The following is a 23,994-nucleotide window of genomic DNA, read 5'->3' as shown; positions in this document are numbered from 1 at the left end:
AATTGTGGCCAAACACCATTGGAGTTTTTTTTTCCCCTCACCAGTCTGTCAAGGGCCCATTAGTGATTATGTGTGTATGTTAAGCTGGGCGTACACTACACATTTTTGGCGCCGATTTAGCTGTCCCAGACAGGTTTTTGAGATTGTACATGAATCCCCATGTTGTTGCCTATTCGTGCCTATCACAACGTTCATTTAATATGCGCTGGTCAGATACACAATCTGAGGGCTACCGATCTCGTCTTTCAGCCAATCTCAATATTTTCAAACATCCCATTGGGCAAAAAGTGTTTGAATCATCCTTGTTTTCACCTCATTTAAACCCCCCAAAAAGCAATGTGAGGACGTTGAATCAACGTGGAAAACTCATTTGATTTGCAAAAAGGCTTCAATGTAAGGGCATTTCCTATGTTTTTACCCAAATACAATGACATTGTGAAATAAATGTAAATAAAATGTAAATAAAAACTAGACGTTGAACTGACGTCTGTGCCCATGGGATTTTTGATTTTATCCTCACAAAATATGCAACTCTCTTGTAATTTGAGAACGGTGATCAGCAATACCCAATGATATGATGCCGTTGCTTCGCATCACCCAGAATGTGCAGACTCTCGAGCAGGAGCAATGACTACTACTAGCATGCATTTGTACTTGCTTTTAACCAAAGCCAAAGTGTGAAATCGTTACAGCTCTGAAGTTCACATGCATTGTTATTCAATTATAAATGTATTGGCTAGATATTTCAACGCTGTATGACAATGTCTTACTGAAAACATTTATGAGGCTGCTTTGAGCCAGAGCTCGGTTTAGCTATGTTAACAATCGAATCACATCATCACGTCATTTCTTTTTTGCAAGACAGCAAGAATGCATTTACAGTAAATCACAAAGCTTGTAAGTCACAAAACGTTCATTAGTCTGTGAGTGTGTGTGTGTGTGTGTGTGTGTGTGTGTGTGTGATCTGCAGTTAATGTATCTGTGACGAGTCGATTACTAAACACACACTCACATCTCAGTTGAAGTGTTTTGCCTCCAAATTACTGCATGTCGGATGTAGAAGCCTTAGAAAAAACTTGAACAGAGATTTGGTCTATCCATCAACAACTCCTGTCGATTCTCTCTACAAAGTACCACTCTTTCACTTACAGTGGACTCTCTTATTGTTTTCATTAGACGTCTTTCTCAACCAGATTAGAAAGTGTGTGTGGGAAGCTTCTATTTCCTGCTCACCAGCAAGTAGCATTTTGGCATTTCTCTCTGCGTTGTACTTAGGCTACCACATTTATCTTCACAAACGTGTACTATCTGCTGGTCCCCATCGCAGCACTGTGTTTCGGTCACAAATTCCACTGCTCACTACGTTTGTCATTTTGGAAGATTAAGTACACTGTAGTCATTACTGACAAGGGTCTATTTTTTTTCCTTGTCTCTTGACATCACTCTTGGTCATTCCCACTTTCCCTCTTACAATTTTAGGTTAACTTCTTGTCTTTCTTGCTTCTGTCTCTCTTCTTCCCCTACACCTCAATCTCTATCTCCTTCTGACACCTGTTCATATTCTACAGGGTATGTTAAACCTTGAGTCTCTGGATCTGTTGTTTTTTCCTGAACCCTCTGCCAAGGGAGGAGAGCTTTTGAACCCTCTATCCACATCATTATTTAAGACTAAATGACCTTAAGTGTGGGCTGCGTGGGAGCCAAGCTGTCTCTTAAAGCCAGGAGGGAGCAGGTTCCCCATGCTCCACCTCAAAGAGTTATGGCTCACCTTTTACTGCCTCCTCCTCTCCTCCTCTCCTCCCTCTCCTCCTCTCCTCCTCTCCTCCTCCCCTCCCTCTCCTCCTCTCCTCCTCTGCTCCCTCTCCTCCTCTCCTCCCACTCCTCCCTCTCCTCCTCTCTCATCCCACTTCAAGTGCTACAAGTGAAGGAGTGAAGAGGCCAGGAGTCATCTCTCACTTCTCCAGGACCTCTCTGCTTCCCTGCCAAGCCACACCTGTACCAAGCAAATTGTGTGTATCACCTAGGAAAGATCTCTTGAACCCAAAGTGACTGTACAGCACCGTGAAGGGACTGCCATCAGCTCCGCCAGCATCAACTTTTATACTATAGGCACATTTACAGAGCAGTCAAAGCCAGTTGCCACTAAAAATGAAATAGAATATGTTTCCCCCCTGTATGCAAGGCAAGTACAGTGTGGCTCTAGTGAGGCCTCTACATCAAACGTTTCATTATGGATTAAAAGCAGTGGGCCAGAGAATGAGGCAGACGGGGCTATTGCTTTCACTGACCGTGATCAGATAGACAGACTCCAGACCGGCCAATTATAAGGCCACATATTCAATTTCCTCTCTGCATAGGGACTGGGGATGAGACGAGACCACTGTGAAAGTATGAACCTTTTAAAGCACACAGCCTTTCACTAAGTGTTATTTATCTTAGTGATGGAAGAATCGAAAATGATCTGCTGTGCCTGAGGTTTATTAGAGAGCCCGTGCAACTATATCAAGATATCAGGTTTGATCTGTTTGGCTACCACTAGAACTTAACAGGTGGGAGGCATTGCCATGTAAATTCTAACTAGCCCGCTGGTTTATAGCTATGGTAATTACCAGGTTAAAATAGTCTGGACGAAGTGGCACTCTATCAGGCAGACAACTAATGTGTTCTGTCGAGGCATGGTCCATTTGATGATCGAGAGATGGGGATAAAGACAGAGCACCTCTGAAGACACTCTTAGGGTAAAACCACCAACATTTATTTTTTTCATCTGTGTCCTTCCGGAAGCCATTATTGCAATCTGATGGCTTTAGAGAGTGTATGTTCAATGTGTTGGTTCCCTAGTATGACCAAGTCAAGGAAATATCTAGCACTATTGTGTGATTTGCAGTCTCCTGACAATGACATCTTTGGGATGCATTTTGTGTCGACTGTGTGGATTAGTGGTATGTATGCTTGTCCGAAACGGTCTACAATAATGCATGTTTTATGGTTGATCCTTGTATACCTTCCACCAGTCATTGTGTATCAATCCCACATACGTGCAATGCAAGTTGTTTAAGTAGCGTTATTTACAGAGGTCTGTGAAATTATCCTTAACTTTCACAGTTGTACCTGTCTGTACTGTATATTGAACTCTGGTGTTTGTTTCTATTAAAACCTACTGGTTAGATGTTGCCTGTAAACCCTCTGTGCAGCAGATCAGCTTGGCCTCTCCTAGAGGGAGAGATGCTATAAATTCCCTCCCAAGGTTTTTATGGTAACGAGCAAGGCCACAGTGAGCAGAGAAGACCTATAGAAGGAAGGTCAGACACAAACGCAACTATAGAAACTCACATGCACAAACAGTTATGCACACACACTCTCTCACACACACACACACACACACACACACACACACACACACACACACACACACACACATCTAAACTTAGCAAAAAAAGAAACATCCTCTCACTGTCAACTGAGTTTATTTTCAGCAATCTTAGCATGTGTAAATATTTGCATGAACATAACAAGATTCAACAACTTGAGACAATGTCTGTGGATCTGAACAAGTTCCACAGACATGTGACATACAGAAATTGAATAATGTGTACCTGAACAAAACGGGCGGTCAAAATCAAGAGTAACAGTCAGTATATGGTGTGGCCACCAGCTGCATTAAGTACTGCAATGCATCTCCTCCTCATGGACTGCACCAGATTTGCCAGTTCTTGCTTTGAGATGTTACCCCACTCTTCCACCAAGGCACCTGCAAGTTCCCGGACATTTCTGGGGGAAATGGCCCTAGACCTCAACCTCCGATCCAACAGGTCCCAGACGTGCTCAATGGGATTGAAATCCAGGCTCTTCCCTGGCCATGACAGAACACTGACATTCCTGTCTTGCAGGAAATCACGCACAGAACGAGCAGTATGGCTGGTGGCATTGCCAAGCTGGAGGGTCATGTCAGGATGAGCCTGCAGGAAGGGTACCACATGAGGGAGGAGGATGCCTTCCCCGTAACGCAAAGCATTGAGATTGAGCTTGTTGTCATTGCAGGCAGTCTGAGGATGCTGTGACACACCGCCCCAGGCCATGACGGACCCACCACCTCCAAATCGATCCCGCTCCAGAGTACAGGCCTCGGTGTAATGCTCATTCCTTCGACGATAAACACGAATCCGACCATCACCCCTGGTGAGACAAAACCGCGACTCGTCAGTGAAGAGCACTTTTTGCCAGTCCTGTCTGGTCCAGTGACGGTGGTTTTGTGCCCATAGGTGACGTTGTTGCCGGTGATAACAACAGGCCTACAAGCCCTCAGTCCAGCCTCTCTCAGCCTATGCGGACAGTCTGAGTACTGATGGAGGAATTGTGCGTTCCTAGTTTAACTCGGGCAGTTGTTGTTGCCATCCTGTACCTGTTCCGCAGGTGTGATGTTTGGATGTACCGATCCTGTGCAAGTGTTCTGCCACTGTGAGGATGATCAGCTGTCCATCCTATCTCCCTGTAGCCCTGTCTTAGGCGTTTCACAGTACGGACATTGTAATTTATTGCCCTGGCCACATCTGTAGTCCTCATTGCAGCATGTTCAAGACACGTTCACGCAGATGAGCAGGGACCCTGGGCATCTTTCTTTTTGTGTTTTTCAGAGTCCATGGAAAGGCCTCTGTAGTGTCCAAGTTTTCATAACTGTGACCATAATTGCTTCTCGTCTGTAAGCTGTTAGTGTCTTAACGACTGTTCCACAGGTGCATGTTCATTAATTGTTTATGGTTCCTTGAACAAGGATGGAAACCGTGTTTAAACCCTTCACAATGAAGATCTGTGAAGTTATTTGGATTTTTACGAATTGTCTTTGAAAGAAAGGGTCCTGAAAAAGGGATGTTTCTTTTTTTGCTGAGTTTATATATCTCTAACGTCACCCTGTTGTAACTGTTCAGTGTGATTACGTTTACAACCATTGTCAATTTGTCAACAGAGACAAATCTAAGCTCCAGACAACAACACTTTATTTGACAATGCAGCTTTCTCAGATAGTCTGTTTACATGTATTAGAAAAGACCACTGCCATAATCGACAGTCTCCGGTACTATTCTAGCATGTCAGTAACCCACTCACTCAGTATGAACTCATACGTTTATTGACTATTGTACCATTCATTATAACAATAGCATCATTACACTATTATCTGTCTATCAACTTCACTACATGTCCTCCCTACAGTTGGCTTGCTGATGTTATGTTAGCATTCACAACACGCTGAGTGGGTGTTACAATCATTAGCACAGTGGTGTCCAATCAGAGACTTCCCAGGTGCTACCCTAGGATCATGTTCATTATCTATTGTATGAGATTTGAGAGTATCATCCCAGAGAGGAATTGAGAGAGAGAGTGGAAGAGAAAAAGAGAGTGCTGAAGAGGGGAGAGTAAGAAAGAGGTAGAGAGAGGGAGAATGAACGAGAGGGAGGGAGGGAGGGAGGGAGGGAGGGAGGGAGGGAGGGAGGGAGGGAGGGAGGGAGGGAGAATGAACGAGATGGAGGGAGAGAGGGAGAATGAACGAGATGGAGGGAGGGAGGGAGAAGGAGAGAGACAAGTGAAAGAATCACCAATTTGCTTTTAAAATCAAGTTAGAAAATTATTTCCCTGAAAAGAAGGGACCATGATCCCAAGTGATTGGGCGGCTAAATTGCTTATAGCATTCAAACACATCTTGAATGCATTTCGTTTTGGTAAAAATGAAAAAACGAGAGAAAAATGTAAGTTGCACATTCTTTGCACAAGTAAAAAGCTAATTCTTCTCATCCTTGCCGCTTTGTGATGAGAAGCCTGTTTCGGCGTACTCTTTTGACGTCGTCCTGAAAGTGGTGGAGGAATAGGCTACCTTAAAGATCCGAGCCAGAGCACTACCTGTGGGTGGTTCAATTAAATCAAATGTATTTAAAGTGACTGGGGAATGGGGCTGGCTGTCATGTCATAGAATGCAGGATGTTCTGAAGTGGATTGAGTGTCCCGCAAAAATCTGTCCCCCTTCTATCTCTTTGTTCCCTGGAGTGCCTTTTGAAGCAGACCACACACACACCACACATACACTGCCATCCACATCCGGAGATCTGTCAGTGTGTTCCTTCTGGGTCGGTGAGAGGAGAGAACAGATCCTGTTGGAACCACCCTTTCTGCCTTAGTAGTAATGCTATAATGAAGCTCTTTGGGGGCTGGAGTGGAGTATTGGAGTCTGGAGTAGAGCAGTGGTGTCATTAGACATAGCTATGGTTCACACAGACCATCAGCACACGTCCCACTACAGTGGCTGCCTCATTCTCATTCTCCCTCTCTCTTTTTCTCTTTCATCTGCTTTTTAGGGACTTCTGTCTCTCTCTTCTCTCTTTTGCTCTCTCTGTCTGTCTCTCAGTCTCTCTCTCGCTCTCTTTCTTTTTCTATATTCCTCCATGCACCATGAGTGGAGAGTTTAATTAATCTATTTCCCTGATGTTTCCTTTCAAGTCCAAATCTAAAACACAATCATCAAGCCGACAGAGCTATTCTGAACAACACTGGGCTATTATGTTTCTTTGGCAACAAAGCACTTGTCTGAAACAAAGATGAATCAAAACGTATTTTTTCGGATGCGTCAAAGAGGCATAGACTTGCAACAATAGACACAGCGGGAACTGAAGAGCAGTCTTGGCGGGTATATGCTCAAATGAGCAGCCTTAGTACATCAGTTTGTTTTGCTATACTTTCTGGTACAGACTAACCTGTTATTTGACACTGAGGTGTTCCAAAATCGGGGATTTCCTTACGAAACTAGAACAAAATAGGACCATGATCTTTTTAATTTTCATGAAATTGTATCCATAGAAGGGTCCTTTGGTGCAATAATTGTTGACATTTGTAACTTAAAGCATAATAAAAAAATATATATTTCTCAATATTCATATATTACTGGGAATCCCGGACAGAGTAGCAGGATGACGAGATGTGGAACTGGAGCCCGGGACCAGAGTCAGAGCGGGCAGAACTGTAGCGGAGAGGAAAACAGCGTCAGGCAAGGAAAACAGGCACAACAGGATAACAGGATCTGAATAGTAACAAACGGCTAGAAACGTAGATTGACTGAGCAGAGATTACGATCTGGCAGCATAGAAGTGGCTGAGTATTTGTAGAGGTCTTGATTATGAAACAGGTTGTAGCTGGTGGGGATCTGCTCTGACTCACACACATACACAGAGAGAGAGGGAGAGAGAACTGGGGGAGTGACGGCCGGTCAAGGAGACACAGGATGAGCAGTAGAGGGTGTTGCAGGAGCAGATGTGACACCTCCAAGGTACCCTTCAATGGACAAAGGGTCCTTTGAAGGTGGGTCCTTTGGCGCCACCTGGTGCCCGACCAGGCTTATCTGGGTGTGAGGTATAGAAATCCCGTAAGAGGGAGGGGTCCAGAATGTGATGGCGGGGCAGCCAGCAGTGCTCCTCAGGCACATATACCTTCCAGTCCACCAGGTACTGCCAGCAACGACCCCGACGGTGCACGTCCAAAAGCCGCCGGACAGTATAGGCAGGATTGTCATCGATGAGCCGAGGGGGTTGAGAAGCTGCTGCAGGAGGAGACAGGGGACTGGAGCAGACAGGCTTAATCAGGGATACATGGAAGGTAGGATGGATCCTGAGAAAGGTTGGGAGTTTCAGGCGCAGAGGGGTTAATGACACGGTCAACTTCAAAGGGACCAATGAATCAAGGGGAAAGTTTCTTCAATGCCACCTTCAATGGCAGTTCTTTCGATGGAGAGCCATACCTTTTGACCCGGGGTGTAGACTGGAGCAGAGGCACGGCGACGGTTGGCTTAGTACTGGGTCCTGTCGGAGGCACGAAGAAGGGCAGCCCAGGCTTCCCTCCAGGTACGGTGACAACAGCACAGATGGTCCTGGACAGAGGGTACCGCAACCTCAACCTCTTGGGTGGAAAACAAGGGGGGTTGGTAACCCATAGCACACTCGAAGGGTGACATACCTGATAAGGCGTCGATGAGGGTGTTGTGGGAATATTCAACCCAGGGCATCTGAGCGCTCCTGGAGGAAGGTTTAGCAGAAGTCACGCAGCGGAGGGCAGGCTTCATCTCTTGGTTGGCCCATTCGGTCTGGCTGTTGGTCTAGGGGTGATATCCAGAAGAAAGACCGACATTGATACCAAGAGCTGAACAGAAGGATATCCATACCTGGGAGGTAAACTGGGTTCCTCTGTTTACCTTTACAATGTCAGTGGGGATGCCATGCAGATGAAGCACATAGGGTACTAATAGGTCCGCAGTCTCCCTTTGAGTACGGGAGCTTGGAGAGGGGAATGAAGTGAGCCATTTTGGAAAACCTGTCAATAATGGTGAGGATTGCGGACCAGAGGGCGGAGTAGACCGGAAGTGGGTTTAGTGGAGGTTTTGTTCCGGGCACAAACCGAACGCCCTGAGACAAACTCCCGGACATCTCTCTCCACGGTGGGCCACCAAAAGCGCTGTGGCAGGAAAGCAAGATTCCGGTTCATACCAGTGTGACAGGTGAGATGGGTAGAATGGCCTCACTGAAGAACATCAGAGTGAATACAATCTGGAGCAAACTGAGCTTTACAAGGACCGTTACCCGGGTCAGGCTGGTTCTGCTGAGCCTGGCGGATACGGGACTCGATCTCCCAGGTGACGGCGGCAATGATGCAGGTGGATGGCACAATGGCTTCTGGTTCGGTACCCGTGTTGTCGGTGATGAACTGGCGAGAGAGGGCATCAGGCTTGGTATTCTTCGAACCGGGGTGATAAGTGAGTGTGAAATTGAATCTACTGAAGAACAAGGCCAACCTGGCTTGCCGGTAGATCAGACGTTTGGCGGTCTGGGTGTAGGACGAGTTTTTATGGTCAGTCCACATGATGAAGGGGGTTACAGAGCCCTCCAGCCAGTGACGCCATTCCTCCAGAGCCAGCTTAACTGCCAGGAGTTCCCCGTTTCTGATGTCAAAATTGCTCTCTGGAGGTGAGAGCTTACGGGAAAAGAATGCACATGGGTGGACCTTCTGATCAAAGGGAGGATGTTGAGACAGAACAGCACCTACCCCGGTGTCAGTGGCGTCCAACTTCACGATGAACTGGAGTTCAGGGTCGGGCTGAGTAAAGACCAGAGCAAAGGTGAAACAACTCTTGAGTTCCAGTAATGCTGCCTCTGCCTCAGGAGTGGAGTGTGTTGCTGGTGAAAAAAAATCAGGATGTCATCTAAATAGACAAAAACAAAGCGTCCAATCACCTCCCTCAGCACGTCATTGACTAGGTTCTGGAAAACAGCAGGGGCGTTAGTAAGACCAAAAGGCATGACCAAATACTCAGTGAGCAAGTGGTGTGTTGAACGCAGTCTTCCACCCGTCCCCCGCTCTTATGTGGACAAGGTTGTAGGCATTCCGGAGGTCGAGTTTGGTAAACATCGTGGCACCATGGAGGGGGGCAAAAGCAGAGCTGATGAGTGGCAAAGGGTACTTGTTCTTAACAGCCCATGGTAGTTTATGCATGGTTTCAGTGACCCATCCCTCTTCTTCACAAAGAAAAACCCAGCACCCACCGGGGAGGAAGATGGCTTGAGTCCTGCAGCCAGAAAATCCTGGATGTACCTCTCCATAGCCTCTTGCTCAGGACGAGAGAGGTTAAACAACTGGCTACTGGGAATAGGAGCCCCAGGCGCAGTTGTATGGCCGATGAAGCGGCAGAAACAGGGTGTGGTGCTTGCTGAAAACAGGAGCTAGATTGTGATCCTCGGGAGGAACTGATGACAGGTTCAGAGGTTATGGAATTAACTGGGGCACAGACAAGGCAGGGGAGGGCAGAATGTAAACAATTAGAGTGACAAAATGAACTCAGAGTGGTTACTTTTCCAGCAGTCCAGTCAATCTGTGGATTGCGTAGCTTTAACCATGGATGACCAAGAACCAGGGGAGAGTAAGGACACAGATCTTTTCCTGGTGATTTCCAGAGAGACGCAAGATGACAGGGACTGTTCTCACAGACACGGGCGAGGAGCTGTCTATTGAGAGTGTTGGCATCGAGGGGTGAATCGAGTGGGACAGTGTCCAGGCCCAACTGTGTAATGACACCTCGGTCCAGGAAGCTCTCGTCGGCACCCGAATTGAAGAGAGTAGACAAAGGAAAAGCCTGGCTCTGCCACACATGGTTGCCTTCAAGCAGGGGTCTGGGGGAAGATGGGCAGGCGATTTGGCTCAACAATATATCCACCACGACTGCCAAGCCCCCTATTTTTCTGGACGCAGGGAACAAGTGGAGACAAAGTGACCAACCTGGTCACATTATAGGCAGCTCCTAGCGCCGATTCGTCATTGCCTCTCCTCTGGAGAGAGACAGGCCCGGCTGAGCTGCATGGGTTCAGGATCTGGATGAGTCTGGGGATGGGATGCAGTCGGAGAAGGAGGACAAGGCACTGAAGCAGATGTCATGGGACATGCGACCCTACCTACTCTGTCCGATGCTCATGGAGACGGTTGTTGATGCGGATAGCAAGAGAGATGAGTACAGCAAGTCCATCAGGGACATGGGGGACTGTCTCTACCACACCGCTGTGTCCCAGGAAAGCTCTGCTCCACCGAGGCAGCCAATCAGAAAGGAAATCTTGGCCCGTTCGCTAGCATAAGAGTAGGGATGTTGCTCAACTTCTAGTAAACATTGTACCAAACCAAATTCAAATTAAATTACTATAAATATTAAACTTTCATGAAAACACAAGTGCAATACATCAGAATAAAGCTTAACTTGTTGTTAATCCAGACGCTGTGTCAGATTTCAGAAAGGATTTACGGCAAAAGCAAACCATGTGATTATCTGAGGACAGCGCCCAGCTCATAACAAATCATTTTCAACCAGGGAGTTGCGACACGAATGTCAGAAATAGTGATATAATATATGCCTTACTTTTGAAGATCTTTTTCTGTTGGCACTCCAAGAGCTCCCAGTTACATTACAAATGGTCCTTTTGTTCGATAAAGTCCTTTCTAAATATCCATAATAACTCAGTTTAGCTGGCGCACTTCAGTCAAAAATGCATGCAAAATGAATCCCAAACGTTACCAATAAACTTATCCAAACATGACAATCAACATTTATAATCAAACCTTAGATACCCTAATACGCAAATAAACAATCAAATTTAAGACAGAGAATCATTATTGTCTTTACCGGAGAAAAATACCAAAGAATGCGCTCTCATTCACGCGCTTGGAAACACTACAGCCAAAATGGGAGCCACCTAGAAAAACTACAATTTCTGGCTCATTTTTCCAAAAACCAGCTTGAAACTCTTTCTAAAGACTGTTGACATCTAGTGGAAGCCCTAGGAACTGCAATCGGGCAGGATTTCGCACTGTTATAAAAGTGCGAGCCATTGACATCCGTGGTAGGATGATTTTTTTTGGGGGGGGGGGTTTTGTCCTCGGGGTTTCGCCTGCCATTTTAGTTCTGTTATACTCAAAGACATTATTTTAATACTTTTAGAAACTTTGGAGTGTTTTCTATCCAAATCTATTATATGCATATCCTAGCTTCTGGACCTGAGTGGCAGGCAGTTTACTTTGGGCACGCTTTTCATCCGGACCACACCCAGTCCCGAATAAGTTAACGCTCGGGAGTCGGAACAAACAGCTCCCGGAGCGGAGGAGAAGGACTTGGAACTGATTTTGAGCTCTGGGCGAAGGGTCGGCCCTGTAGGTCAGACAGGCTTCAGGGCTTGGTCATGTTGCTCGAGCAGGGCGCCTGGGTTCTGCTGGGTTCATCTCTTTGGCCAGATCATGCTGTTACGCGGAGTGGAACAGGGGAACCCAAGAGCAGACTCAGACGAGGAGACTGGTATGAAGTAACCAATGTATTTATTGAAACACGGGGAAGATGGAGTGCAGACCAGGGGAAGCCCGGGTGGGTTGCTGGAAACCAGGTGTGGAGGCTGAGGCTGGAGCGAGAGGGGTTGAGACAGGGTAAGCAGGTCCAGAGGGGAATCCAAGGGAGTAGAAGAGTGGGGAATCCAGGACAGAGTAGCAGGATGACGAGACGTGGGACTGGAGACAGGGACCAGAGTCAGAGCAGGCAGAACTGTAGCACAGAGGAAAACAGTATCAGGCAAGGACAGCAGGATAACACGCTTGGTTAACATAGAGATTCTGCGAACATCAGAAGGTGGGGGGGAAATTAACTATATTCTGGTAAACCGACCAATTGAACGGTGGTACTTAATGAATATAGTGTCAGTTCGGTTGTCATCTGAGACATTCTCATCAATGATAAGATTACATAAACTCTACAGTGGAAAGTCTACACATCAGAGTTATCGGATTCACATGGAATTGATGTTCAATTTAAATGTTTGAATATGAAATTACTTGTGATGGGATGAAATGTGATTTTAGCTTCTAAAATGTGAGATTTGGGTTTTCATAAGATAAGGCTCTGCTCAATCAGTGGCCCGCCCCTGTGAAGGGACAAAGGCTATAAAACGTTTCAAACACGCCCTCCTCTCCCTTCCTATATAAAGCCTTGACGACAATATAACCTCATGTTCCGAGGATGTGAGGAAGACGGTCCGATGTCAGAATGGTTCAGATAATAACTACAGAGCGAAGCCAACATCCGCGTGAGCTTTGGTTGCGAATGGTATGAACTTTTAACTTTTATTCACTACAGAAGTGATACCTCCTAGCCGTTGCATTAGCAACAGCAGCTGCAAACGCTGTTGTGTCTACCACACAACAACGTTACTACAACGTATTCAATATACCAGCAGATACATTCTTCAAAGGACTCGGTTGGGCAACATGGCCTTCCATCTACCACCAACCTACCGAAGCGCAGCTCAGAGTAAATATTTATTGCATTTTCCTTTTCCAAATGGGCGGTAATTTAGAATGCATAAGATACTGTATTTATGATAGCACAGCTTCGCCCTTTGTTCCTCAGTCTTCCCGAACTTTCACTCAAACCCAGCCCCTTTTCTTTTGTGTAACAAGCTGTCATATCTGTTCCGCCCGCTAGGGACGTTTTCCTCTATGACGTAATTTGTAATCAAGTTATGATTAATTATATGTATGTGTAATTCTGTGTGATTAGTTAGGTATTTAGTAAATAAATAATGAAACCCAATTTCGCATTGCTGATTCAACTTGTTAGCCAGGGTTCGTGAAGATAACCAAGAATTTACAACTTTCAGATGAGACTGAATTAAGGTGACGAGTAATATTGACTGCTATTGATTTAAAATATTACTAGGTCTTTATTAAGAGTTTATTCGGAAGATAACAGCTCTATAAATAATATTTCGTGGTGCCCCGACTCTCTAGTTAATTACATTTACATGATTAGCTCAATCAGGTAATATTAATTACGGAGAAAGGATTTTATAGAATAGCATGTCATATCACTTAATCCGGCATAGCCAAAGACACGACAGCTCTGTATGACTGGAATCACAGCCTTTTACTAATAATTATCTTGCAGGAAATAAATAATTAAAAAGTGATCACCCAACACACAGCAATGGGACTGGATGGTACTGGAACAGAATCCTCTATTGGAAACATTAATTGCTGGCTTGTAAAGCAATGATCTGGCATTGGATACTTAACTTTGATCTTTATAGACGCCACAGGTACAAACATGCCCGGTGGCAGATGTCTGACAAGATGTGCTGAGCTGCAGTTTTCTTTTCTTCTGAGGACTTGTGTTCGAAGTTCATTGTTTATCGGGACACAGGGTTTCCATTTATGTCACCATTTACAGTCTCGCCCAAATTATAGCTTTATAATTGCTGTATTACATATGAACCAAAATATCCATGTTTTCTAATGTGCTTTATCTACACCATTGTGTAAAGGCGTCAAAAATGCCCAGAGCAGGGTTTGGTTCATCGCACATATGGCAGAATCCACTTTTCATTCCATTGTACATCACACAGTCTCTCTCATCTATAGCAATACAAACAGAATGTTCTAGTCAACTGCTAGCCACCTATTCACAGCCAAAGAGCCATTACTGCCACAGTGTGATGTCATAAATCACAGACGTAATGAAAAAGTCTGGGCGCAAATGAGCCAGTGTGGTGCTCAAACACTTTTAATTGTGTCTTTTGCTATCGCAGTGATCCTATTGTGCTCCAAGTGAATTGCGCTTAAGAAATATGATTTCCACTTGGAATGGGCCAGAGTGTATAGTGCTGTTATCCAAGATATATGTTTAATGTTGAAAATTAAAACTGATTATATAGGCCATATAATGAATACAATTTGATTTGATATAATATTTTCATGTCCACACCACATTTCTATGATATGGACAGGAGAAGTATTATTTCACAAGCCAATCCAGTAGAAAGGAAAAAACGATGTCGATTAAACATTTTCTCACAAATCTCAAGGCTTCTCCTTTGTTGTGATTGGATGTCGCTGGAGCTGTGTCTCTCTCAGGTCTGAGTTCAGTCTGGGGTTAAATCCTGCTCTATGCGTTGAGTGTTTTATCTGAACATGGGCCAGCACAGAGACATTCCCTCTCTCTCAGGCAGTGACACAAAGAACCCTGCGGTGTCCAGAGCTACTGATTAAATATTTATGCAGGTTTTATGAAGTGGTGATGCCGGCGCTCCATCTGAAGTGATGCACGCTGTATTCATCACTTCTTTGTCTCAGAGAGAAAAAGGGAAGAGGGGAAATAAACGACCATCATCTGTTCTCTCTCCTCATCTGTAAGTGTAATGTGGTGAATATGGCTGGGCCTCCATCTGTCAGACGACAAGTGAATTTGATGATCTCTCTGTCTCTCTCTCTCTCTCTCTCGCTCTCTCAGGGTGATGACGTTCTGACAGTCATCAAAATGAAGGCTCAGTGGCCTGCCTGGCAACCCTTGAATGTGTGAGTAGTCCAACAGTAACCTCCTCTATCACCCCTCTCTCTCTCTCGCTCTCTCTCTGTTTCTTTCACTCTCTCTTTGTCTAACTCACTCACACTTTCTCTTGGGGGATTGACCCATCCTGCAGCAATGTCCTTTTTCCTTCCTCTCTCTCCTTTCTATATACCATCCTCACCCCCTTATTATTTGCTCTCCTTTCTGTATGCCATCCTCACCCTTCTTCTTCTCTCTCCTTTCTGTATGCCACCCTCACCCTTCTTCTTCTCTCTCCTTTCTATATGCCACCCTCACTTCTTCTTCTCTCTCCTTTCTGTATGCCATCCTCACCCTTCTTCTTCTCTCTCCTTTCTATATGCCACCCTCACCCTTCTTCTTCTCTCTCCTTTCTGTATGCCACCCTCACCCTTCTTCTTCTCTCTCCTTTCTGTATGCCATCCTCACTCTTCTTCTTCTCTCTCCTTTCTGTATGCCATCCTCACTCTTCTTCTTCTCTCTCCCTTCTATATACCATCCTCACTTTTCTTCTTATCTCTCCTTTCTGTATGCCATCCTCACTCTTCTTCTTCTCTCTCCTTTCTATATAGCATCCTCACTCTTCTTCTTCTCTCTCCGTTCTGTATGCCATCCTCACTCTTCTTCTTCTCTCTCCTTTCTATATACCATCCTCACTCTTCTTCTTCTCTCTCCTTTCTGTATGCCATCCTCACCCTTATTATTCTCTCCTTTCTGTATACCACCCTCACTCTTCTTCTTCTCTCTCCTTTCTGTATGCCATCCTCACTCTTCTTCTTCTCTCTCCTTTCTGTATGCCACCCTCACCCTTCTTCTTCTCTCTCCTTTCTATATACCATCCTCACTCTTCTTCCTCCTTTCTGTATGCCATCCTCACCCTTCTTCTTCTCTCTCCTTTCTATATGCCACCCTCACTTCTTCTTCTCTCTCCTTTCTATATACCATCCTCACTCTTCTTCTTCTCTCTCCTTTCTGTATGCCACCCTCACTCTTCTTCTTCTCTCTCCTTTCTGTATGCCACCCTCACCCTTCTTCTCTCTCCTTTCTATATGCCATCCTCACTCTTCTTCTCTCTCCTTTCTGTATGCCACCCTCACCCTTCTTCTTCTCTCTCCTTTCTGTATACCATCCTCACCCTTCTTCTTCTCCCTCCTTTCTGTATGCCACCCTCACCCTTCTTCTTCTCTCTCCTTTCTATATGCCATCCTCACTCTTCTTCTTCTCTCTCCTTTCTGTATGCCATCCTCACTCTTCTTCTTCTCCCTCCTTTCTGTATGCCATCCTCACTCTTCTTCTTCTCTCTCCTTTCTGTATGCCACCCTCACTCTTCTTCTTCTCTCTCCTTTCTGTATGCCACCCTCACTCTTCTTCTCCCTCCTTTCTGTATGCCATCCTCACTCTTCTTCTTCTCTCTCCTTTCTGTATGCCACCCTCACTCTTCTTCTTCTCTCTCCTTTCTGTATGCCATCCTCACTCTTCTTCTTCTCTCTCCTTTCTTTATGCCACCCTCACCCTTCTTCTTCTCTCTCCTTTCTGTATGCCACCCTCACTCTTCTTCTCCCTCCTTTCTGTATGCCACCCTCACTCTTCTTCTCCCTCCTTTCTGTATGCCACCCTCACTCTTCTTCTCTCTCCTTTCTATATGCCATCCTCACTCTTCTTCTCCCTCCTTTCTGTATGCCATCCTCACTCTTCTTCTTCTCTCTCCTTTCTGTATGCCATCCTCACTCTTCTTCTTCTCCCTCCTTTCTGTATGCCACCCTCACCCTTCTTCTCTCTCCTTTCTATATGCCATCCTCACTCTTCTTCTTCTCTCTCCTTTCTGTATGCCATCCTCACTCTTCTTCTTCTCCCTCCTTTCTGTATGCCATCCTCACTCTTCTTCTTCTCTCCTTTCTGTTTGCCACCCTCACCCTTCTTCTCTCTTCTTTCTGTTTGCCACCCTCACCCTTCTTCTTCTCTCTTCTTTCTGTATGCCATCCTCACCTTTCTTCTTCTCTCTCCTTTCTGTATGCCATCCTCACTCTTCTTCTTCTCTCTCCTTTCTGTATGCCATCCTCACCCTTCTTCTTCTCCCTCCTTTCTGTATGCCATCCTCACTCTTCTTCTTCTCTCTCCTTTCTGTATGCCATCATCACTCTTCTTCTTCTCTCTCCTTTCTGTATGCCATCCTCACCCTTCTTCTTCTCTCTCCTTTCTATATTCCATCCTCACTCTTCTTCTCTCTCCTTTCTGTATGCCATCCTCACTCTTCTTCTTCTCTCCTTTCTGTTTGCCACCCTCACCCTTCTTCTTCTCTCTTCTTTCTGTATGCCACCCTCACCTTTCTTCTTCTCTCTCCTTTCTGTATGCCATCCTCACTCTTCTTCTTCTCTCTCCTTTCTGTTTGCCATCCTCACTCTTCTTCTTCTCTCTCCTTTCTATATGCCACCCTCACCCTTCTTCTTCTCTCTCCTTTCTGTATGCCATCATCACTCTTCTTATTCTCTCTCCTTTCTGTATGCCATCCTCACCCTTCTTCTCTCTCCTTTCTATATTCCATCCTCACTTCTTCTTCTCTCTCCTTTCTATATTCCATCCTCACTTCTTCTTCTCTCTCCTTTCTATATACCATCCTCACTCTTCTTCTCTCTCCTTTCTGTATGCCATCCTCACCCTTCTTCTTCTCTCTCCTTTCTATATGCCACCCTCACTTCTTCTTCTCTCTCCTTTCTATATACCATCCTCACTCTTCTTCTTCTCTCTCCTTTCTGTATGCCATCCTCACTCTTCTTCTTCTCTCTCTTTTCTATATGCCATCCTCACTCTTCTTCTTCTCCCTCCTTTCTGTATGCCATCCTCACTCTTCTTCTTCTCTCTTCTTTCTGTTTGCCACCCTCACCCTTCTTCTTCTCTCTTCTTTCTGTTTGCCACCCTCACCTTTCTTCTTCTCTCTCCTTTCTGTATGCCATCCTCACTCTTCTTCTTCTCTCTCTTTTCTATATGCCATCCTCACTCTTCTTCTTCTCCCTCCTTTCTGTATGCCATCCTCACTCTTCTTCTTCTCTCTTCTTTCTGTTTGCCACCCTCACCCTTCTTCTTCTTTCTGTTTGCCACCCTCACCCTTCTTCTTCTCTCTTCTTTCTGTTTGCCACCCTCAACCTTCTTCTTCTCTCTTATTTCTGTTTGCCACCCTCACCCTTCTTCTTCTCTCTTCTTTCTGTATGCCACCCTCACCCTTCTTCTTCTCTCTTCTTTCTGTTTGCCACCCTCAACCTTCTTCTTCTCTCTTCTTTCTGTATGCCACCCTCACCCTTCTTCTTCTCTCTCCTTTCTGTATGCCACCCTCACCCTTCTTCTCTCTCCTTTCTATATGCCATCCTCACTCTTCTTCTTCCTCCTTTCTGTATGCCATCCTCACCCTTCTTCTTCTCACCCCTTCCATGTTTTCTCTCTTTTCACAAATGCATGAGTTACACCACACTGCAAGGTCTTCTTCATCGCTCATCTACTCACGTTGAATCATGCCTTGCCTCCCAAGCACACAAATGAGATCACAACTCATTCATCCAAAGTTCTGCACTCGACTTGTTGCTCTGTGCCATGGAGCCAATTAAATGCACATGGCCTGAATCTGTGAGCTCATCTCCACCTGCACAAAGCTGATCAGTGTGACTAGGGTTCCTTTAGACTCCTGCATGCATAAACCTTAATTTAATCTCTTATTTAGGACAAAAACAAGGAGCAAGTTAGCCCAGGTAGCGCAGAGAGAAGCATCCTCAATGTAAAAAACACTTTCACAGAGGATCTGAGTGTGAGACTCCAAAGAGAGCTGCCGAAGGCAGCCACAGCTAGGGACAGAGCCAATCAAATACACAGAGGGTAATTATCTCGCTATCTTGTTTATATGCCAGAAAATGTATTGTATCATAAAGTGGTTGTGTAAATGCAGAGGAAATCAAATCAACTGGTTTAGGGGATGGGTGGTAGGAAAGGGCGGATGAGAGGAGGGGAAGAGGAGAGGAGGAGGTGGAGGTTCTTGCTTGTAGTGTGATGTGGAAATGCACACATTCTGTTTGTACATGAGGTTGTCTTCCTTGAAAGTAGGGTGCAGAAATGGTTAAGTGTGTATTTTCCTCCTACAATTGAAGGATGTTTCTTTTTATTCTTTAAAATGAGTATGTTGGGATTGCATGCGATTTTTGTTCATACGTGTTCGTACATGTTTTTGAACATGTTTATAAATGTTGTTTGTTCGTCTTTGTACATGTGATTCATAAAGTTTGTGTGTGTGTGTTTGAATAAGTGAAGGGGGCTTATGTTACTGCACCTGTGTGTACGTGTGTATGTATGTGTGTGGGTTAAGAGGGTGTGTGTTTTGATGATGATTGGTAGAACTCCTGGAGGGGTTTTTCTCCATCAAGGTTAATGGCCTCCAGGCTCCTGTGTATCAAGACATCAGGCTGACCTATACTACACAGCTGCCTGCCAATTAACAAACCCTCCTACCCTGCCTTTGAAGAAAAGGAAGAGGGAGAAAAAAAGAAACAGAGAGAGAGCAAGAGAGAGAGAAATAGACTTTGATTAATTATCAGTGGTTAGACAACCAGCTCTTTATCACGTCTGAAGGATCCAAGGCAGATCTTTAGAGATGGAACTTCAGGTTCAGGGATATCTGGGATCAGTGTTGGGTTCGGAAGCGTTTGGAAGAACCATCATAATGGGACCACATGTAACCACATATTTCTTTACCGGTCTCTCTATGCATCTTCCTTTCTGGTGCCTTTGTTCCCCATTGATCACTTGTACTGATTACGAACTAAAGTGGTCATCTTGAGAGAGATGTGGTGGCTGGAGCAAAGAAAAGGGAGAGAGAGTCAGAGGAGAGGGAGCGAGGGAGGTGGGTGAGCGGAGGGGTGCAGATATGACAGCCATTACACACAGCAGAGCTACGGCAGTCTGTCTCCTGAGACTCATAACATGTTCAAGGGAGAGGAAGAGAGAGAGAGAGAGAGAGAGAGAGAGAGAGAGAAATTAGCCAAAATAGGGAAAGATGGACACAGAGAGAGCAACAGAGAAGGAGATGTGGTCAGAGAGAGTGAGGGAAGAAGAGAAAGTAATGGAAGGAGGAATAGAATTCCACCAGAGCCGTCTGCAACCAACCAACCGCTCCACGCCGCCACACCAAGGTCAGCATTATGGTGTTCATGGATTTACGAGGCTTGCTGGACCTATCGTTGAGGGAAGCTCGCCTAATTAAAAACACTGCGGCGCACTGATGAAATTACCCCCTGCCCGCCTCATTTGCATACACGCCAGGGGATTAGCCGGGCTGGACTTGGAAGGAATCAATTTCCTTTGTGTTGTGTTCACGTTCCTCCTACTCCCTTTGGCCGTGTTTTATTGACGTGTAAACACATCCTTCTCCCTGCCTGTCGTTTTCACAATGTCCTTTTAAATGACATGTTTGCTTTTGCCCTCCCCGGCTGGATTGATGAGGAGTACATTTTACACAGTAAACTGGAGACGCTGCAGCTCCTTTCCCCTTTGAGTTTGAGGTCTGTGTCTGTCTGTCCGTCCGTCCGCCCGCCCGTCCGTCCATCTGTCTGTCTGTCTGTCCTTCATAGGTAAACCACGTTTGAGAGGATGTCTGGTTTCATCTGGTTTCCCTCTCAGTTCCACTGGTCTACCTGCACTTCTAGATAACCTGACACAATTCGCTTCACTGTTTCTCTGGGAATATCTCTATCTCACGCATACACCTGTCCCCTGTACACACGCATGCACGCGTCCGAGCATGCACGCGTCCGAGCACACACACACACACATGCACACACACACACATGCACACATACACACACACATGCACACACACACACACACATGCACACACACACCACTCGTATGGTCAGGTGCTACGAGAGGGACCTTGGAAAAATACAATTGGCTCAGAACAGGGCAGCATGGCTGGCCCTTAAATATACACAGGGAGCTAACATTCATAATATGTATGTAAATCTCTCATGGCTCAAAGTGGAGGAGAGATTGACTTCATCACTACTTGTTTTTGTAAGAAGTGTTGACACACACACACAGTTAACACAGCTGTTCTGTAATATACTATTTATTCAACTGTGCGACCAAGACACTATCCACTTTATATTTGTAACACAGTCATACTTGACATAGCACATTAATCATGAATACTGTATGTCCTATTGTGTAGATATCAGTCTTATTACTATTATGCATACGACTTCCTCTAATGACTTGTTCATTTTGATTGACCTCTGATGAATATTGTTTGATATTATAATGCCATGTTGAGGGGCACGCAAGTATTTCTCTGCACCTTTTATACCTGCTGCCAACTGTGTATGTGACAAATAACATTTAATTTAACACACACACAACAACGGTGTCACACAATGTGCTAGTGACACAGAGAGAGCAATCTGCTGTGGGAATCTTCGTCGCTGGGCGGTGTTCTCTGTCACTGTCACAGTACAGAGCCATCCCTCTCTCAAACACACATTCGGACATGAAGGCAAGCATGCACACACACCCTCCAGAGTCCTAATGTACTCAGACGGTCCCCACAGAAGACAGCCTACACCCCTCTCTTTCTCTCCATCTTCCTCTCTTGGTTCTGCTCTATCTGACCCCCTCCCAATCACACACACACCCCTCTCTCTCTCTCAGAACAGGAATGGCTGTGCCTGTGACAGCTACAGTTACCTCCATGATGTCCAGTAGTGAGTCCCTCGTCTTTTTAAAGCACACTATACGTCTCATCAGACCCTTTCTAAAGACAGCAGGACTACCCCAGCTCCCTGAGGCTTCCAGTTGATTAGCACTGACAGACAGACAGAAACAGAGAAATAAGGGGTTGTCAATGAAAACAAATCAAATCAAATCAAATTTATTTATATAGCCCTTCGTACATCAGCTGATATCTCAAAGTGCTGTACAGAAACCCAGCCTAAAACCCCGAACAGCAAGCAATGCAGGTGTAGAAGCACGGTGGCTAGGAAAAACTCCCTAGAAAGGCCAATACCTAGGAAGAAACCTAGAGAGGAACCAGGCTATGTGGGGTGGCCAGTCCTCTTCTGGCTGTGCCGGGTGGAGATTATAACAGAACATGGTCAAGATGTTCAATGTTCATAAATGACCAGCATGGTCGAATAATAATAAGGCAGAACAGTTGAAACTAGAGCAGCAGCACAGTCAGGTGGAAGTTGAAACTGGAGCAGCAGCATGGCCAGGTAGACTGGGGACAGCAAGGAGTCATCATGTCAGGTAGTCCTGGGGCATGGTCCTAGGGCTCAGGTCAGCTCTTAATGAGCTAAAGGGTTTGTCTTTGTCACTCAGAGACAGCGTGTTTCCTGGGGATGTGGGTGGTGGGAAAGATGGATGGAGGGAGGGACAGTGTCAGAGTCACTGAAGAGAGAAGGAAAAAAGGGAATTAGAGAGAGAGTCTAATCAGATATACTGTATACCCATTACAGGATATCTATCCAACTGTCCCAATAGGTGATGGACAGTGATGTTCACTGTACTTAGACTTGAACAGATTAAAGGATAAACATTTGAAAGTTGAGATCTGGGCTCTTCGCTGGCCATGGCAGAACACTGACATACAGTGCCTTGCGAAAGTATTCGGCCCCCTTGAACTTTGCGACCTTTTGCCACATTTCAGGCTTCAAACATAAAGATATAAAACTGTATTTTTTTGTGAAAAATCAACAACAAGTGGGACACAATCATGAAGTGGAACGACATTTATTGGATATTTCAAACTTTTTAACAAATCAAAAACAGAAAAATTGGGCGTGCAAAATTATTCAGCCCCTTTACTTTCAGTGCAGCAAACTCTCTCCAGAAGTTCAGTGAGGATCTATGAATGATCCAATGTTGACCTAAATGACTAATGATGATAAATACAATCCACCTGTGTGTAATCAAGTCTCCGTATAAATGCACCTGCACTGTGATCGTCTCAGAGGTCCGTTAAAAGCGCAGAGAGCATCATGAAGAACAAGGAACACACCAGGCAGGTCCGAGATACTGTTGTGAAAAAGTTTAAAGCCGGATTTGGATACAAAAATATTTCCCAAGCTTTAAACATCCCAAGGAGCACTGTGCAAGCGATAATATTGAAATGGAAGGAGTATCAGACCACTGCAAATCTACCAAGACCTGGCCGTCCCTCTAAACTTTCAGCTCATACAAGGAGAAGACTGATCAGAGATGCAGCCAAGAGGCCCATGATCACTCTGGATGAACTGCAGAGATCTACAGCTGAGGTGGGAGACTCTGTCCATAGGACAACAATCAGTCGTATATTGCACAAATCTGGCCTTTATGGAAGTGTGGCAAGAAGAAAGCCATTTCTTAAAGATATCCATAAAAAGTGTTGTTTAAAGTTTGCCACAAGCCACCTGGGAGACACACCAAACATGTGGAAGAAGGTGCTCTGGTCAGATGAAACCAAAATTGAACTTTTTGGCAACAATGCAAAACGTTATGTTTGGCGTAAAAGCAACTCAGCCCATCACCCTGAACACACCATCCCCACTGTCAAACATGGTGGTGGTAGCATCATGGTTTGGGCCTGCTTTTCTTCAGCAGGGACAGGGAAGATGGTTAAAATTGATGGGAAGATGGATGGAGCCAAATACAGGACCATTCTGGAAGAAAACCTGATGGAGTCTGCAAAAGACCTGAGACTGGGACAGAGATTTGTCTTCCAACAAGACAATGATCCAAAACATAAAGCAAAATCTACAATGGAATGGTTCAAAAATAAACATATCCAGGTGTTAGAATGGCCAAGTCAAAGTCCAGACCTGAATCCAATCGAGAATCTGTGGAAAGAACTGAAAACTGCTGTTCACAAATGCTCTCCATCCAACCTCACTGAGCTCAAGCTGTTTTGCAAGGAGGAATGGGAAATAATTTCAGTCTCTCGATGTGCAAAACTGATAGAGACATACCCCAAGCGACTTACAGCTGTAATCGCAGCAAAAGGTGGCGCTACAAAGTATTAACTTAAGGGGGCTGAATAATTTTGCATGGCCAATTTTTCAGTTTTTGATTTG

At 45.2% G+C, this 23,994-nt stretch overlaps 1 protein-coding gene across 2 annotated transcripts in view; it reads left to right on the top strand.

Annotated features, from left to right (window-relative positions):
• The window catches only part of LOC109895351 (spondin-1), a 169,144-nt gene that overhangs the window by 128,783 nt on the left and 16,367 nt on the right, over nucleotides 1–23,994 (top strand). For both annotated transcript variants that reach the window (XM_020488979.2, XM_031831061.1), the window contains exon 8: nucleotides 14,840–14,904. In XM_020488979.2, coding sequence (XP_020344568.2) covers nucleotides 14,840–14,904 — 65 coding nt within the window. The remainder of the gene's footprint in view (nucleotides 1–14,839; nucleotides 14,905–23,994) is intronic.

This window comes from Oncorhynchus kisutch, linkage group LG8 (genome assembly GCF_002021735.2).
Source record: "Oncorhynchus kisutch isolate 150728-3 linkage group LG8, Okis_V2, whole genome shotgun sequence".
Classification (NCBI taxonomy): Eukaryota; Metazoa; Chordata; class Actinopteri; order Salmoniformes; family Salmonidae; genus Oncorhynchus; species Oncorhynchus kisutch.
This window is presented reverse-complemented; position numbering and strand designations above follow the sequence as displayed.